Raw genomic sequence first — 19,188 nt, 5'->3', positions numbered from 1 at the left:
GGAGATGTTTGGATGCCATCACCGACTCAATGGACATGAGTTTGAGCAAACTCTGGGAGATGGTGAAGGACAGGGAAGCCTGTGGTGCTACAGTCTATGGGGTCACAGAGAGTCAGACACGACTTTTCAAGTGAACGGCAACAACAACATACTTGAAACTACTTCCATATTCCCTGCTAAGCCCCTCCACCCGCCACCATTGCAAATACATTGGGCAGAACACAAAATTAAGATGTTGATATTTATTTTTATAGCATGTGTTAGAAGTTATGGGACACACCAAACAATCCAACAAGAAGTTAATTAGAAGATATAAACACAGGCCAGATTTTTATTTCACCTTGGTGTCCTACTGAGTTACAAGAACAGGATTTGGCTCACTGATGGAAAAAAAAAATCAACAGCCAAATGTTTCTGTTGAAGGATTGAAGGCAGAAATATTAAGTATCAAAATGCTAGTATTTATATTCATCATAGAAAATACATTTGCTCCTGTAGTTTTGTGTTTCTTCTGTTCTGTTGCTGTGCTATGCTAAGTCGCGTCTGACTCTGTGCGACCCCATGGACTGTAGCCCACCAGGCTCCTCCATGGGATTCTCCAGGCAAGAATACTGGAGTGGGTTGCCATTTCCTTCTCCAAGGGACCATCCTGACCCAGGGATTGAATTGGATTCTTAGGTCTCCTGCATTGGCAGGTGGGTTCTTTACCACTAGACAAACAAAATCTCCGAAAATGACTGCCTCAAAATTTACTTTGATAAAAGGAAACAGCACAACTGGAAGAATGTAAATGCCTTGTGTGACTGTTTAAAATGGTTCCAGGTTAGCAGTACCTAACTGTATCCCTCCTAACTTCCTACTTAAATGCTTTTGAAGATCCAGAGGAGGAGACAACTCCAATACCATTGAAAACCTCAAATAATGGACATGTTAGCATTACAATCTCCCAGGAGCTTTCAATAATTATAAGCTATTTTATGAAGAGCAACCAGTGGTGTAGACCCACCCATATCCCAGTTCATGGAATACAGCATCCTGGCCTGTGTGCAAGACAGCTGAAACACACTTTGTCCTCAGCCCCATTACCTGCACCAATTTAGAGATCTGTATCAACCAGAAAACCTAGAGCAAAAGGTCACAGGGTGGGTGGAAGTGGGAGCTAGGGGTACTGTGTCAGCTACACAAAGGCAGGGAGTTTCGTCTCTTCTGTGCTTTATCTGGTGGCTGGCACAGAGTAGAAGCTCAATAAATATTCGCTGAATGAATGTGAATGAATGAATGAAAGGATGAGGAACAGAGGTCAGCATTTGCAATGGCACATTTCATCTTGGGAGTACAAATGTTCCACATGTAAAGTGGTAGCCAAGGATGGAGGTGGGGAGATGCTAGGAGTAGAGTGTGCAGCCTTGGTTCAGAGGGCCTGAAGACGGAGCAGTGAGGACGCCAGATAATTCTACACACACACGGCATAGCTTCAAGATGAGTATTTGGTTGATCCTAGAGTTTTGGTAAAATTTGTTGTAGATTGACTTGCTTGCTATGACTCCTAGAAAGTAAAGCGACAAACAGCCAGATAGGTATTGAGGGGAGCCAGGGCAACCCACACACCTGTCTGTTGGGAAATACCGAGTGTGTTTGGAAAGCTTTCTCCATATTCAAAAACTAGCAGAGACAAGAAGAATCTCACAGAGCTTATAAAGATGTTCTAAGAGTGAAGAAAAAGGAACATCTTTTTGAAGACCTAGAAGAAATGAACTTTTGAAATCAGGATGAAATTTTAGAAAATGAATAGGCATCCTCAAAACATGCAATAATCCTGGACAAAAAGAAATAGGTTGGAAAGTCACCAGTGAAAGAATAGATTACATTGCTGTTGTTTAAATTAATCTGACCTTACTAGAAAGCAATTTGTCAAAATATATTTTGAGTTCTAGAAAATATTCCACCATTGACTCCTCAATTTCGTTTTTATTCCAAAAAAAATCAGAGATATAAAAAGTTTTATGTGTGTATGTATGTATGAAATAATCACAGCATCATTTATAATTGTTTAAAATAATTCTAGGTTCATATGTTCTAATACCAATGGAAATAAATAATTTTGGTATATTCATCTAATTTTGTTATTCAGTCCTTGAAAACATAATTTCAAAGGATAGCTAATAAAATTGGAAAGCTATCATGTTATATTTTTAAGTAAAAAAATAACAGATCTGAGTTTTATAAAAAAAAATTTGATTACCAAAAAACCTATAGATCTATAAATCTATCCATCTATAGATTAATAGAGAAATGTACTATTGTTAGTAATTATCTTGGCATAAAAGGACTTCAGGTGAATTTTATTTTTTAAAATAATCTTTTGGTTTTTAAAATTTTATATAATAAGTATGTATTAGTTTATACTCATAAAAATTAAACACCTGCTTAAATGTCTGGTAATGGTTCATGAAAAATAGAATTAAGATTACTGTTTCAAACATTTATTTTTTTTCCTTTCCTTGACGATCCCTTTGACATGATAAGAGTGCTTTATAATAATGAGTAGATCCATGGTGACAATAAAATAATAAAAAGAAAAGAGTGGGATTATTTTGCTGGTTAGACTAGAATAAACCACAACCCACATGGACAAAGGTGCAGGCAGGCAGCTACACTCCCTGGCAGAGCCCCAGGAAGGCCAGCAGAGGGGCAGGTGAGGAAATCCAGGTTGTGGTGGCCCCAGAACTGAACCAGCATTTTAGCTGGAGCTTTCTAAACAAAGATGATCGTTTACTTGGTGGGGACTCATATGTGGTGCTGTACCCAAGGAGGATGAGAGACAAAGAGGCTCAAGGAGACATATGGTGACCTTTGATGTCCACATTGAATCCTGCAGAAAATAAGAAATAAGCAGCCAGTACCCCCAAGAAGTCAATTGTTACATTCTTTCAACCCTCATCTCCAAACAAAAGACTGCTTCATTACTGGTCAGTTACAGTCTGCACTGCAAATCTAGCACTGGGATGCCGGGAACACGCCTTCCATTAAAAGAAAAGAAAAGAAGTGCTAGTACTCTTCCAAACATTCCATGTACTGAGACAATGAACTCTGCATTAAAGCATATTTTGCCTCTAATGGGCAATTCACTGTCTTAAGCAATTTCTTCGAAGTGATTCTGTGTGATAGAACTCAGCACTTATTTCTAAAAACTCCAGTTAAAATCCCATATTTGGGCTCTATAATTGATCTTTAGGGTAGATGCAAAATGGGAGTTCTATTGCAACTCTTTGGATTTTATGCAGTAATTTTTCTTAAACCATTTCATTAAGGTTTAAAATGCATACTAGCAGGTAAAAGATGATAATAGATTAAAAATTAGACTTTATTTTCTGAAGAGAAGCTAAGGACTTCAGGGAATGAAATGATGTTGATCAAAACACTGAAATCTACTAGCTCACTGCTTATTTATAACCAAAATGAAATGGAGAAAGGAAGGAGTTCCCACTGTCTAGTACTAATGAAAATGAGTTTTCTGTGTTGCTTTCACTCTTTATTTTAGGATGTCACATTATGATAACTAGAGAACAGAAGAGGGGAATGAACATATAAAAAGGATATGACCAAATTTAAGCTTCATTTCTGGGATAAGAAAGATATATCAATTTTAAGAGTCCCTATCACAAAATGGTATACTACACACAACACATAAGAAATACTGATTTATGAAAGACTATATAAATTAGAATGTAAGACCTTGATTACAAAAAATTCTAGTGGGTAATTTAATGTATCTCTTTCAGAATCCTGTATCTAGTGAAAATATAGATAAGGATGTAGAGAATTTGAGTAACATAATCAAGAAATTCAATACATATCTACAAAACTTTTCCCCTAAAAACGTATGTACAAAACTTTTTCCCTAAAAATAAGAAAAATACTTTTTTTGGTGTGTGTCCACGGAATATACACCCAAATCAGTCACATACTTGATTATAAAAATCATATTTTAAAAGTAGCATTTTTACTGGTAAAACATTCTCATAATTCAATGAATTAGAAATAAATATTATTAATAAAAAGGTAATCAAAATTGTGACCATTTGGTAAACTAAGAAACTCACAAAAAATTACCTAGCAAAGGAAATCAAAACAGTCATCTCAAATGAATTACTGAATTAGACAGAGATTATTGATGGATGCAAAAACAGTGGCTAAAAGAATGTTGGAAACAGGAGATTCACACAGTTCTCAAGTGTTGCCCCATAGGTTAAAAACTAATTACAGAGTTAAAACTATACTTTTACAGTGGAAGTTACTGCTATAACCATAAGAACAAACTTAGCATCACCAGTAATGGGACAACTCGACTTTATGTGCCTATTGATATGAAATGTGCATTATTAATTTTTTGGGAAATACGAATTACTAAGTATATAGCATTACCAATGAATATTCTTTTTGGCTTAAACAGCAGACATTTACTTTCTCACAGTTCTGGAAGTCTATGATCAGGTTACCAGAATGGTTAGGTTCTGGTGAGGGCTTGCATCCTGGTTTGCAGACAGTCACCTACTCCCTGTGTCCTCACTGTGTTCCTTGGAGCACATGTGCAGAGAGACAGCAGTCCATCTCTCTTTTGATAAGTCCACCACTCCTATCAGCTAGAACCCTACTCTCACGATCTCACTTAACCTTCATTATCCCTGTCTCCAAGTACAGTCATATTGGGTGCCAGAGCTTCAATATATGAATTTTGAGAGGACACAGTTTACTACCCAGGACAGTATTTCTCAGTTTGGGACTAACCATGTCCACATGGGGTTACAGATACCATGTTAAATAATACGGTCCAACAGCTGTACTTGAAGCATACCCCTAATGAGTGAAAGACTTGTTCATTTGCCAGTGGAAATTCTTGCCAAAAAGGTTCAACCTGAATTTCAAGCCTTGACCTAATTTCTAGTTTACAGGAAATTCAGCAGAAAAAAGAACATATTAATTGATGCTAGGAGGAAACAAACAAGTCCAGAATGTGGAATAGTGTGCAAAACAACTGACCTGTTTGCTTTTTTTCCTCTAAAAATCAATGTCATGGGGAATAAAACAAGCAGAGAAACTGATTTAAAGAGACTAAAAGAAAACCGACCAAATACAATACATAGCCTCTATCAGATCATGTAATTAAAAAAATCTACACATGATTTTTTTTGCAATAACTGGGAAAATTTGAGTGTATACTGATAAAATTATTGTTTTTAATATTTTCAGACACAGTAATTGTATTTTAGTTATCTAATAGAATGTTTTTGTTTTTCAAAGACTCATTCTTCAGTACTTAGATTAGAAGTGCATGATGTCTGTTTTTACATTTAAACGATTCAGTGAAAAATAAAAGAACAAATAAAAACACATTTAATATTTGTGACATATATGTATTTATAAAGGCAAGAAAGCAAAATGGGCCTATTATTAATAGTGGATAAAGCTAGGTAAAGGGCATATGGATATCCATTTTACTACTACATTGAACTATGTGAAACTGCCAATCCTTGACCACTTTTGAGCTAAAAAAAAAAAAAAATCACAATTTTACATCTGAATACCGCAATTACCATAGGAGACCCTGGAAAGGTGATTAAAGACCTACTATTAAAAGGACTCCAGGAGCCAGATGGTTTTACAGCTGACTCCTAACTTCTCTTTAAAAACCTGATCATTTCTATGCTATGCTATTTCAGACCATGAAAAAATAGAAGTCTTTAGCTCATGCTATGAATATAGCAAATCCTTAACACTATTTAAACTTTAAATAAAGAGAGCCCCCTCTCCTTCCAAAGGAAAGAAAATTATAGACTCACCTTGGCTATTATTATAGATAGCAGAACTGTATGGAAAAAATAACTACCTTGAGATTGTAAAGATAATTCAATATCAAGATAGCAATCAATATACTTAATACATCAATAAACCAGATGAAAAAAATGATGTGATTATCTCAATATATGCTGAAAACACTATTAAACTTTATCTGACATTTCTAATAAAAGCTGTGAATATAATAGTTACTAATGAGTCCTCAGTTCTGCTCAAAGGACTTAAACATGTATTTTTTAATTTAATGTTCACACGTTTAATCTTCAGAGACAGATTCTGTTATCCCCACTTTACTCTCTAGGCTAAATGTCTAGGAGAGGGAATGCTGACTCCTATAATCACTGTATGTTTACCTTTATAAGAAACTGCTAAAGTGATCTACAGATTGGCCACACTGTTTTATATTCCCATCAGCAATGCATTCTCTTGGAGTCTGAGTGTGTAGTTTGCATTTTTATGCTCTTAACAGTGTCTTTGGCAAAGCAAAAGAGATTCATTTTGATGAAGTCCTATTTATCATTTTTTCTTTTGTATGTGATGCTTTTGGTATAACATTTAAGACTCCTTTGCCTAGTTTAAGGCCATGAAGATTTGTCTCTTATGTTTTCTTCTAGAAGTTTTATAGTTTACATTTTGATCTAAGATCCATACATGCCTTGCATGTGACCCATACAGTGTATATATGGGACCTGAGTGATGCTCTCTCTTGCAGTTCATTTCCCACTTTGGTGTGCTTTTTAGGGTCAGATATATGCTTATGCAGCTTGGAGGTGAGCCCAAACGTTTATACACAATTTTATCAGATCACTCTCTTGTGCTCCCTCCACACCACAATTTCCTCCACATTTTCTGGCTTCCTAAAGCCCAGGGTTTTTGTTTCCCTGTGTTGCTATGTGTTTTCCCATGACTTTTCTGCAATATTGGGCCTGTTTTCAAGGTCAAACAGTGATAAGATTAAGAGAGAAAATAATGCCATGAGAATTCTTCCTGAGACCTCAGAATCTTAGTTCCCCTGACTGGGAATTTGGGGTCCATCCAACTGGTGCTGCTGCCATCATTACCCCTGCTGCTTCAGCTTTGCCTGGTATTGAAATGACAATTAAGTAACCAATAACAACAAACCCAGGGAATTTTCCCCACTCCTCTAACCCATGAGGGTCCTCTGTTCTGTTCCTTATGCCCAAACAGATCATTTCTGTTGCAGTTCTTTCTCTCTTCCTTGTTGTGCAATTCTGACCTTTAAACTGCTTTGAGTTCAGGTTGAGAAGCCAGAGAGGAAAAAAAAAAAGGGAAATTCACCACTGGTTTAATAGTACTCTGAATTTGTTTCCTCCCCCAATCCATCATTTACTCTTAAGAGTCCTTAGATAGCAGCTACAGGCATTCTGTCTAGAGATTTTAGTTGCATTCAGAGGAAGATGCAAAGGGGAGTAAGCATGCTTACTCCATCTTGACCAAAACTGGAATCCCCTCTACAGCCTTTTGGATCACAAGTTTCATCTATTGTATTTAAAATATTCTTTTCAGACTTCACGTATTACCTAAAGTAAAGATACATCATTTTGCCAATAACAATCCATATAGTCAAAACTATGGTTTTTCCGGTAGTAATATATGGATGTGAGAGTTGGACCATAAAGAAGGTTGAGCATTGAAGAATTGATACTTTCAGACTGTGGGGCTGGAGAAGACTCTTGAGAGTCCCTTTGACTGCAAAGAGATCAAACCAGTCGATCCTAAAGGCAATCAATCCTGAATATTCATTAGAAGGGCTGGTGTTGAAGCTACAGTGCCAATACTTTGCCACCTGATGCAAAGAGCTGACTCATTGGAAAAGACCCTGATGCCAGGAAAGATTGAAGGCAGGAGGGGAAGGGGATGACAGAGGATGAGGTGTTTGGATGGCATCACTCAATAGACATGAGTTTGAACAAGATCTGGAAGATGGTGAAAGACAGGGAAGCCTAGCGTGCTGCAGTCCATGGGGTTGCAAAGAGATGGACACAACTCAGCGACTGAACAACAGTAACAATGATACATGTATTACTTAAAGTAAGGCACCTATATTTCATCACATTTTATGATAGCAGGCTAATAAATGCCCTTCAATAGAGCAGAAGGTTCATTGTTTGGTAAACTTCACAAATGGGTGAAGCTTATTGATACTGATGTTCTCAAAAGCATGTTGAAGAAGATAAGAGCATGCCTAGTGGAGGATAGCTGGAAGATGTGAAGATAAAGTCTATTATCTCTGGGAAGATTCAGTATGCAGAAAGAAACCATATTAAAAAACCCAGATGGCACTGAAGGTAAATCTATTAGCTGCTATTCACACTTGTTAAAAATCCAGGATATATTTAAGTTAACAACAGGTTACTAGAATCATCCAATAATTTTAATAAAATATGTCAAACTAAATTAATTTAAGCAATAAATATTTGGAGTTCTGAAAAAATATTTAGAAGAGCCTACAGAAAATAGAACATCATTTTAAATGGGAGTTAGCGGTGGGGAATATTGAGTATAAGTTTACATTCAGAGGAGTAAACTCATTTTCCATGTTTCAAGAAAGATGATATTTCTCAGACTTGTCAATTAATACAAACTGATACAAAATGTACAAATTGGTACAAAATCAATGCAAAATAATAAATTAATACATATCAATGAAATGGTGCAAATTAAATCTCTGAAGATATCGAGGCAAAGATTATTTTGTTCAGAAGCAAACAGAAGCATGCTCCAGAAAGAATCTTCCTGAGCTGTTGGATAAATATTATGCTTTTTGTGAGCATTTTTCTTTAAGAGGTTCATCATTTTGAATGCAGAAATAGGAGCTGCCTGTAAAATTGATGAATCTAGTCACTATATAAAATGAAATAAACTCCCTACAGACTATTTCTATTTCCCATGTAAGCCATGCTTTCATAAATACAATTAATTAATAACTCTTTAGGTGTATGTATGCATGGGTGTATATATATATATATATATATATATATATATATATATATGCCATAGGCAGAAAAAGAATGTTTGGATAAGAAAGACTCATAGGTGGTGATTGGGCAGTACTGCAGCAACATTTGGTCTTCCCTGGTGACTCAATGATGAAGAATCCACCTGCCAATGTAGGAGACTCGGGTTTGATCCCTGCACTGGGAAGAAACTCTGGAGAAAGAAATGGCAACCCACTCCAGTATTCTTGCCTGGGAAATCCCATGGACAGAGGAGCCTGGTGGGCTATCGTTCATGGTGTCACAAGAGAGTTGGACATGACCTAGTGACTAAACAACTACAGCACATTTATTGAGCACTTACTGTGTGCCTTAAATTTATACATGCAATACTTAATCCATATAAAAATCTAAGGAATAGTTATTATTGTTATATTAATATTATTATATTATTAGTGTTATAATTAGTAGTTATTATTATTGTTATTATTATAGTAGCTATTATTGTTCCAAGTTTATAGATAAGAAAACTGAAACATAGAGAGGTTAAATTATTGCTCAAGGTTCCACAGCTAGTAGGAGAGGGAGGCAAGATTGGACCCCACATTGTCTGCCTCAGAGTGTGTGAGCTTAATTATTGTGTTAACTCACCAGTGAAGTAAGTTGTTAAACATGCATAAGACTCTGGATGCCAAAAAGAAAACCAAGAAAAACCCAGCTGGATCTGAAGGGAACTTGATTATATGTATTCCATTACATTAGATTGGCATTTCCTCACCTCAGCAATAAGGGAAATTGGTATGTAAGCAGGTATATTTAACTTCATTATTGTTTAAGATTAAAAAATATTACTAAAGACAGTTCTCTCTTTACCTCTGTATGCATTCCCATGCTGGCTGTTATTGAAAACTGTGTAGTCAGTGGGGACATATTCTAGGATGACATAAAATAGGAGAGGACATAAACCCCAAATAAAATTTAAAGACTTAACTAAAATAATGCTAGTGGAGACACTGCATTACCTAAAAGTTTTTCATTCTGCAATGGACACAGAGCAAGATGTGCAATTTTTTTGTCTGATCTGTGAAAGAGGTTGATGGAGGGCTGACAGGATCCCAAATGGGGTTGGGAAATGAGCCTGATTCCTCTAATTTCAGATTTCTATAACTGAGGTAGACAAACTTCCTTGCTTGGCTACCCGAGACCAGGGTTGGCCTTGTTTACCTTTAACTTTTCTAGGTCAAGGAGAAAATTTGTACCGAAGAATTTCTGTGCTGCGTGAGCAAGTCAACCCAATCACTCATGATGGATGAAGATTTCCTGTGTTTGTTTTTAACTGGCCTGTCATGGTTATAAAAGTACATTTCTTTTTCCCCAGAGGATTTGTTAATCAAGGTAGATTGCTGGCATCAGGAATAAGCTCATTTATTTGCAGTGGCAGAAGAAGGAACTAGTTGGGAGCGCAGGCCCTGGACTCAGGATGCACAGCCTTGGAGTCTGACTCTGCAGCCGGACAGTGGGGTGACCCTGTGCCACTTCATCAGGCCTCACCCACTTGAGGAGGGGCTACTACCGTCATCTCCATTTTATAGATTAGAGGCAGAGTCGCAGGGAGGTTTTGTACCTTGCACTTTATCTTCTAATATCTGGCACAGAATAAATTGTCAATAAAAGCTAGCTATTATTCTTTGCAATATTGGAAGCAAAAATCTGGAAGTTGTAAAAGTCGTCTTGCTGAGGGCACTTTCTTATACTGTCTGGAATACAAGTTCTGAACTGCTCTGGTAAGCTAGGCTTTCTGCACTGAGGATGAGATGTGTTGAAGAAATGGGTCTGGCATTCCTATCTGGGAGAAGCTAGGAAAGGTTTGCACTGTGGTATGTCCCATCACCTCATGGCAAATAGATAGGGAAACAATGAAAACAGTGACAGACTTTATTTTCTTGGGCTCTAAAATCACTGCAGATAGTGATTGCAGCCATGAAATTAAAAGATGCTTCCTCCTTGGAAGAAAAGCTACAACAAACCTAGACATTATATGAAAAATCAGAGACATTACTTTGCCAACAAAGGTCTGTATAGTCAAAGCTATGGTTTTTCCAGTATTCATGTATGGATGTGACAGTTGGCCCATGAAGAAGGATGAGCACCAAATAACTGATGCCTTTGAACTGTGGTGTTACAGAAGGCAATGGCAACCCACTCCAGTACTCTTGCCTGGAAAATCCCATGGATAGAGGAACCTGGTAGGCTGCAGGTTCCTCTATGAAGTTGTGAAGAGTCAGACATGACTGAAGTGACTTAGCAGCAGCAACAGTTGGAGAAGACTCCTGAGAGTCCATTGGACAGCAAGATCAGACCAGTCAATTCTAAAGGAAATCAACCCTGAATAGTCACTAGAAGGACTGATGCTGAAGCTGAAGCTCCAATACTTTGGCCACCTGATGCCAATCTTGATGCTGAGAAAGACTGAGAGCAAGAGGAGAAGGGGACGACTGAGAATGAGATGGTTGGATTACATCATTGACTCAATGGACGTGAGATTGAGCAAACTCCAGGAGATAGTGAAGGACAGCGAAGCCTGGCATGCTGCAGTCCACTGGGTCACTCATGACTGAGCGACTGAACAACAAATGGGCTCTACTCTCATTCCATTCACTCCACGTGACACCCTACCCTTGACTAAGAATAGGGTTACCATCCCAAGTTACTTACCACGGCCAGAAAGTTTACTCTGTTGGTGTCTTTGTTTGTAAACATGTGTGATTATTTGGTGGATAATACTGTTTACTGGCCTCTGTAGGGCAAAACCTGACACCTTTGATCTCTTGTTTCCTGGTTAACAGCAGAGCTGGTCCTTGGCTACTGAGAGTTGAGTTTTCCTCACCACTAGGATTAATGTATTTAACAGAAGGGAGGAGACCTGGATTCTAATCCAGAGACCATTCTGCTTTCTTTTACATGAAAATCTCCAAAATAATACTGGAGGAATCTTTTTCTCTAGAATTTTAAGAAACAAAGGTCTCTGTGTTAAATGCTGTGTTAAAATGCTGCATTAAAAATATTTTGTTATTGTTAATAAAACTCTGTCCCTGGAATTCTCCAGGCAAGAATACTGGAGTGGGTAGCCATTTCCTTCTTCAGGGGAATTTCCTGTCCCAGAAATCAAACCTGGGTCTCCTGTATTGCAGGCAGATTCTTTACCATCTGAGCCACCAGGGAAGTCCCAGGATAAGACTTAGCCAATGGAGAATTTGTTTCATATGTAGACACCATTCTTTACATAGAGTTTCTCTAAGCTTAAATCATTGCCATTTCAAGTTATTTCTATCAAAGTGCAGTTCATATTAATGTTATCAATTTTTACCTTACATAAAACTGCATCTTACTGTGATAGTTTGTAGCTGAATGACAAATTTATAGGGACAAAAAAAAAAAAAATCCTCAAGTACAAACCTAATAATGAAAAAGAAAAAAAAAGTTTAATGTAAAAAATATATAAGAGGGAAGGCAAAGTGTATAAATAAATCATAGCCAAGTGAGGATGTTTGAGTTCATTCTATATCATGTTTGCATACCCGCCCGTTGGGTTCCGACTTTATGTGTCATTTTATCAAAGCCCCAGTTTACTAACATTCTGGCTTTTCATGGAAAGCATCTGACATGAAAGATGGTTAATGAGATGTTTCTCTGTAAACAAGCAGTCTCCCTAAGTACAGTGAAAATGATGGACAACTATCATTTAAAAGCCATAATGAACCTGAGGATTTCTTTGACAGCATTGTAAACCATGATGGAAGTAGAGCATTCGATGGTGCCACTAGTACATGGTCAAACCGAATGTGTGCTGTGCTTCTGCCTGAGCACACACTAACTTACGGTCCTATTCTTTTATGTTTATTCTGGTGTGTTCCGTTTCCTTCTTGATCAATGCACAATGAATTTTTCTCCTCAAGGTAACCCCATTTCCATGTGGGGTTATAAGTCTAAACCAGTGGTTCTCAAAATGTAGTCCCAGAACCAGCCATATCAACATTGCCTGGGGTGTGGTTAAAATGCAAATTCTTAGGCCCTGAACCAGACCTACTGGATCAGAAATTCTGAGGCAGGGGCCAGCAATCTGGGGTGGGGTTTAATGAGCCCTCGAGGTGGTTCTGATGTTCATTTGAGTTTGAAAGCTTGTGGTTTTAACTTTTACTCTTCTTCCCTTCTGGCTGGTGGATAATTCCGGCATTGAATTGGTGGGCCATTTGGAGCTAGTTCTCACTGAGGCATCTCCATGACCTGGCAACTCCATACTGTGCCTCTCAGCAGGCCATGAGACACTGGGCTAAGATGACCTCCAGGATTCTTACTGTGGATGCTACAGTTGATGTTACTGTCTTTCTCTATTAGGCACTGTACTATAACTGGATAAACCTAACTTGCCTAAGGCCCCGTTTAATATTACCCTCTCCCTGCTGATCCAGTTGTCAAGAGACTACATAAGCTATGACATCTATCTGAAGCCAATGGATGCCTTTCGAAAGAGAGGTAAAGAACCTGCCTGTCAATTCCGGAGATGTAAGAAATGTGGGTTCAATCTCTGGTCCAGAAGATCCCCTGGAGGAGGGTATGGCAACCCATCCCAGTATTCTTGCCTGGAGAATCCCATGGACAGAGGAGCCTGGTGGGCTACAGTCCACAGCATCACAAAGAGTGGGACACAACAGAAGCAACTTAGCACACACGTATACATAGGAGAGTTTGGTAAATATTTTAGGGTAAAACATGCTATTGCTTTGGGGACAAATACTTCAGGGTAAAGAAACACAATAGTAGAAAATAAGTTATATTTGAATTACTTTAAAGAAAATGTTGCCAGCACCACTTTATGTTCTGAATCTTCTAATTTACCTGATAGAGCATTCAATATATTTCTCTTGTGGGGATTGGTATCCTCTAATTTCTGCTTCCCAAGTCCTAATTTTTCCATGCATGGATCCACCTACTGAATTTATTTTCCAGAAACCTGAACACACTATTATCTTACTATCACTTTACAGAGGAGCCGACACTATAGTGTTTAATGCAATGTTTGTGCTCATCCAGAGGAGCCTACAAGTAGCTACCACTGTGAAAGAAATTGCAGATCACATTTACATGCTTAGAAAATAGTTCAACAAGCATTTCAAAACACTCTCCATTTCAACCTTTGGTCAAAGCGCTTTTAAGTGTTTAGTAATATTCACAGTACTTTAAAAGGCCCTTTTCCCCTTGAATTTGGCTTGACACATAGCCACTTGGCCCAGTTTAGACATAAGCTTTTTTATCCTAAACTCGTTAGTTCTGCTCCTGCTTCTATTTGTCAAGTGGGTAGAAATCTGTCAGTAAAGGCTTAACAAAAGAAATACATGTGTGTGGTTATTACATCCATCTGATTTTTCATGTACCAATTATTTATTCAATTCTTCTATGTGCCAGGCACTACATTGGTGCTGGAATAACAGAGTCCTTGTCTGAAAAAAATCTTGGCAGTCCCTTCCCAGTCAGGTGGATCTTCTCCTGTCAGATGTGATGGGTATGGATTTGCCTCACAGAGAATAGGTGGGGACTCGGGAGGGACTGCAGGATTATCAAGATGTATGACCTTGGGAAATAAAATGTAATTTATGTAAAACACTGTTACATTCTGAGAAAATGAGAACCCACGTCAAAGAAACACTTAAATAAAGACAAGAGCATTTTACAATAGATTTGTCCCTTCCCACAGTTGCCACAAGCTATTCATTTTTCACCATCTCGTCTACTACCTGCATCTTTCAGGTTCATAGCAATCGTCTTCCAAGCACTGCTTATTGAATGGCCCCTAACTGAAGCCTTGACCCCATTTTCCTTTGAGAAGTTGTCTAATCTGTGTTTATAGCATCCCTCTGGCTAAACATATGGCTGAATAATCAAATACACTTAAGCATTTCCTGTGTCCTCAATTTTATCCTAAGTGCTATAGGAATTAAAAACAAAACTTCATTTTTTCCTTTGTATCACAGCCTTTTCTGTATAAATTGCATTTTATCACAAGTATCTTGAAGAGAAGACTGGTGTCTTACTCATTTTTGTCAATGCCATAGCATATCACACTGTACTCAATAAATCTGATTGAATGGAAGAACTCATAGATAGAGTCACTTCTAGGGACTGTAGACTGTGAACAGACATCATCCTGAGATTTCTAGAACTCTTGGTAAAGTCAGTTCTGTTGGTGATCAGTCATATTGTTTCACCTTGTCACTGAAGGTTGATTTGACCCCAGGGAAAGTTAAGGCACACACATGCGACTGTACTCTTGGCCAGTCAGCAACATCTGAGGCAGTACAGCACAATCATACCTCATAATGATTTCCTTTGTTAAGCAGCGTCACCCACCTGATCTGAAGCCAAGTCAGCATGGGAGTTGTTCCTCCTCCGAATATCCAGACTGTGAAGAACACGAGGAGCAGCGTGGTGGTAAACATCATTTGCTTTGGCTGAGATTCTGTGTTCCGAATAGCTAAGGCAAAGGCTATCGCTCCTCGCAAACCTTATAGGGAAACACCAGACGAAGGAAAGTAAACATCTATATAAGTGTCATTCTTATTTCACTGAATTTATCTTTACCATTTACTGACAAACACAACTTCTTTTTAGAATTAAAGTTTCAATTTTGAGATAACTGTAGACTCACCTGTAGTTGTAAGAAATAATAGGGACTTACTGTGTGCCTGTTCCCCATTTCCTCCCCAAAGACAACGTCTTGCAAAACTTAAGTACTAATATAGGCAAGATTCAGCCCATCCTAACACTGTAAAGATCCCTCATGTTACCCTTTATAAACATACCTGCTTTTCTCCCACAAACTTCTTCCTTAACATCTGGCAACCAGTAATCCATTCTCCTTTTCTATAATTTTGCCATTTCAAGAATGTTATATAAATGGAATTGTAAAGTAGGTAGCCTTTTGGAATTGGTTTTTTTCCACCCAGCCTGATTCCCTGGATACTCATCAGGGTTGTCAAATGTACCAATAGTTCGTTTCTTTTCACTCTTGAGTGGTAAGTATTTCCAGGGTCTGCAAGTTCCACAGTTTGTTTACCTGTTAAAGACTGTCTGGGTAGTTCCTGGTCTTGGCTGTTAAAAAAAGGCTGCTGTGTATGTGAACATAAGTTTTCAACTCTCTGAGATAAATTCCCAGGGGCAATCACTGAGTTATATGGTATTTGCATGTTTTTAAAAGAACCTGCCAAACTTTTCCAGAAGGGTACTACCATTTTACATTCCCATCAGCAATATATAAGTCTGCAGTTTCTCTGCATCCTTATCAGCCTCTAGTGTTGTCTGTTTTAAATTTCAGTCATTCTGCTAGCTTATTGGGATATAATTTCCATTTTCCTAGTGGAATTTAATATTTTATTCTTCTTTTTAATTTATTTTTAATTGGAGAAAGATTACTTTACATTGTTGTGTTGGTTTCTGCCATGCATCAAAATGAGTCAGCCATAGGTATATACATGTTCCCCACCCCACCTTGGGTATTGAATATTTTTTAATGTGCTCATTTGTTATCTGTATACCTGCTCAGGTGAAATGGCTGTTTTTGTCTTTATCTCATTTTCTCATTGAATTGTTGGATTTTTGATTGTGAAATTTTGAGAGTTCTTTATATCTTCTAGATAATAGTCCTCTGTTGGCTATAAAGTTTGCAAATATTTCCTCCCACTTTGTAGCTTTCTATGGCTGCTGCTAAGTCACTTCAGTCGTGTCTGACTCTATGCAACCCCATAGACGGCAGCCCACAAGGCTCCTCCGTCCATGGGATTTTCCAGGCAAGAGTACTGAAGTGGGGTGCCATTGCCTTCTCTGAGCTTTCTATTGATGACCTTTAATCTGTTGATGTTTCTTTTTCAGTTCAGCTCAGTTGCTCAGTTGTGTCTGACTCTTTGCGACCCCATGAAGCGCAGCATGCTAGGCCTCCCTGTCCATCACCAACTCCTGGAGTTTACCCAAACTCATGTCCATTGAGTCAGTGATGCCATCTAACCGTCTCATCCTCTGTTGTCCCCTTCTCCTCCTGCCTTCAAACTTTCCCAACATCAGGGTCTTTTCAAATGAGTCAGCTCTTCGAATCAGGTGGCCAAATATTGGAGTTTCAGCTTCAATATCAGTCCTTCCAATGAACACCCAGGACTGATCTCCTTTAGGATGGACTGGGTGGATCTTCTTGCAGTCCAAGGGACTCTCAAGAGTCTTCTCCAACACCACAGTTCAAAAGCATCAATTCTTCTGCACTCAGCTTTCTTTATAGTCCAATTCTCACATCCACACCTGACTGCTAGAAAAACCGTAGGCTTGACTAGATGGACCTTTGTTGACAAAGTAATGTCTCTGCTTTTTAATATGCTGTCTAGGTTGGTCATAACTTTCCTTCCAAGGAGTAAGCGTCTTTTAATTTCATGGCTACATTCACCATCTGCAGTAATGTTGGAGCTCCCCAAAATAAAGTCAGCCACTGTTTCCACTGTTTCCCCATCTATTTGCCATGAAGTGATGGGACTGGATGCCATGATCTTAGTTTTCCGAATGTTGAGCTTTAAGCCAAATTTTTCACTCTCCCCTTTCACATTCATCAAGAGGCTCTTTAGTTCTTCTTCACTTTCTGCCATAAGGATGTTTATTTTTATGAATCATCTATTTGCAGTCAAGTCTATGATCTACTAGCTCAGCAGGTAAAGAATCCACCTGCAATGCAAGAGCCCCCGGTTTGATTCCTGGGGTGGGGAATAGGGATAGGCTATTAAAAGACCCTTACTCACTGAAGCTGAAACTCCAATACTTTGGCCACGTGATGCAAAGAACTGACTGATTCCCTGATGCTGGGAAAGATTGAGGGTAGGAGGAGAAGGGGATGACAGAGGATGAGATGATTGGATGGCATCACCGACTCAATGGACATGAGTTTGGGTAAACTCCGGGAGTTGGTGATGGACAGGGAGGCCTGGTGTGCTGTAGTCCATGGGGTCACAAAGAGTCGGACACCACTGAGTGACTGAACTGAACTGAACCCACTCCAGTATTCTTGTTTTTCCCTGGTCGATCAGACAGTAAAGAATCCACCTATAATGCGGGAGACCTGGGTTTGATCCCTGGGTTGGGAAGGTCCCCTGGAGGAGGGCATGACAATCCACTCCAGTATTCTTGCCTGGAGAATCCCATGGACAGAAGAGCCTGGCGGGCTGCAGTCCATGAGGTCGGAAAGACTTGGACATGACTGAGAACTAAGCACAGCACTGAGAACTCTGTATTAGCTCCAGGTCTCAAAGCTATTCCCCTGTTTTAAAAGTTTTTCTAAAGTTATATATCTTTACATTTCACATTTAGGTCTATGCTCATTTTAAGTTAATTTTGGCATAAGCGGTGAGTTTTAGGTTGAGAGTCTTCTTTTTTTTTTTTTCTTTTCTTGCCCATGGATGTTTAATTGCTCTATTGAATTGCTTTTGTACCTTTTCCAAAAATCAGTTGTTGGCTCAATTCCTAGGTTCTCTATTTTGTTCCACTGATCTGTGTCTCTATTCCTATTCTGTTGGCATACTGTCATGATTATTGTAGGTATATGGTAGGATTTGATATCAGGTAGAGTGAGTCTTAGTTTTCATTTTCAAAATTATTTTAAATACTCTACCATGCAACTAAAAAAATATTGTCTGTATTTACCAAAAAAAGTCTTTCTGGGCACACATAATTTTTGGAAGAATCAAATGTGTTAGACAAGGAAAACCAAGCTTATGGATCACTGAAAATGAGTAAATAATTAAATAACATTGAAGAATTCCTCCAGCCTGAGAACATACTTTTACAAAGTCTGTAATCTGAACTGATGTATTAAAATCTGATTTTTTGCTTCATTCTTCCTCTTTAATAATAATATGCTAATTGAATTTTTATGAATCCATATTAAATATATTTGCAAGAAGAGGTTGAAGAAGATTAAATGTGAAAATTTCAAATCAAAATGGGATGATATAAAAACAGATGTAGACTATGAAGAAGAGTAAATAAAAGTACAAGTAGTAAAATAAAAATGTTAAAATGGAAAATCTGTCTTGGGTAACACACGGCTTATAAGAGATTTACAGGCTGTGTAATACCACGTAATAGGGCAAATAAACATTTATAATGACAACAAGTATAAGTCAAATGTAGTGATTTTGTTACTTCTACAGGAAGGTTTAAGTCACATACATAAAATTTTAATGTTCTATTTTTTAAAGTATTTATTGTACCATCTAGGTTTCTAAATTTCTAAGTCTGTATTCATACATTAAAAGACTTTTAGAAATTGGATACAGGATAGGATGAGGAA

General features: G+C 38.0%; 1 protein-coding gene across 1 annotated transcript in view; it reads right to left on the bottom strand.

Annotated features, from left to right (window-relative positions):
• Positions 1-19,188, bottom strand: part of SLC9A9 (solute carrier family 9 member A9) — a 640,527-nt gene that overhangs the window by 202,888 nt on the left and 418,451 nt on the right. The window contains exon 12 of the mRNA XM_065942379.1: positions 15,219-15,372. Coding sequence (XP_065798451.1) covers positions 15,219-15,372 — 154 coding nt within the window. The remainder of the gene's footprint in view (positions 1-15,218; positions 15,373-19,188) is intronic.

This window comes from Muntiacus reevesi, chromosome 8 (genome assembly GCF_963930625.1).
Source record: "Muntiacus reevesi chromosome 8, mMunRee1.1, whole genome shotgun sequence".
NCBI classification, from domain to species: domain Eukaryota; kingdom Metazoa; phylum Chordata; class Mammalia; order Artiodactyla; family Cervidae; genus Muntiacus; species Muntiacus reevesi.
Note: the sequence above shows the minus strand (reverse complement) of the source record. Positions and strands in the feature narration are given on the sequence as shown.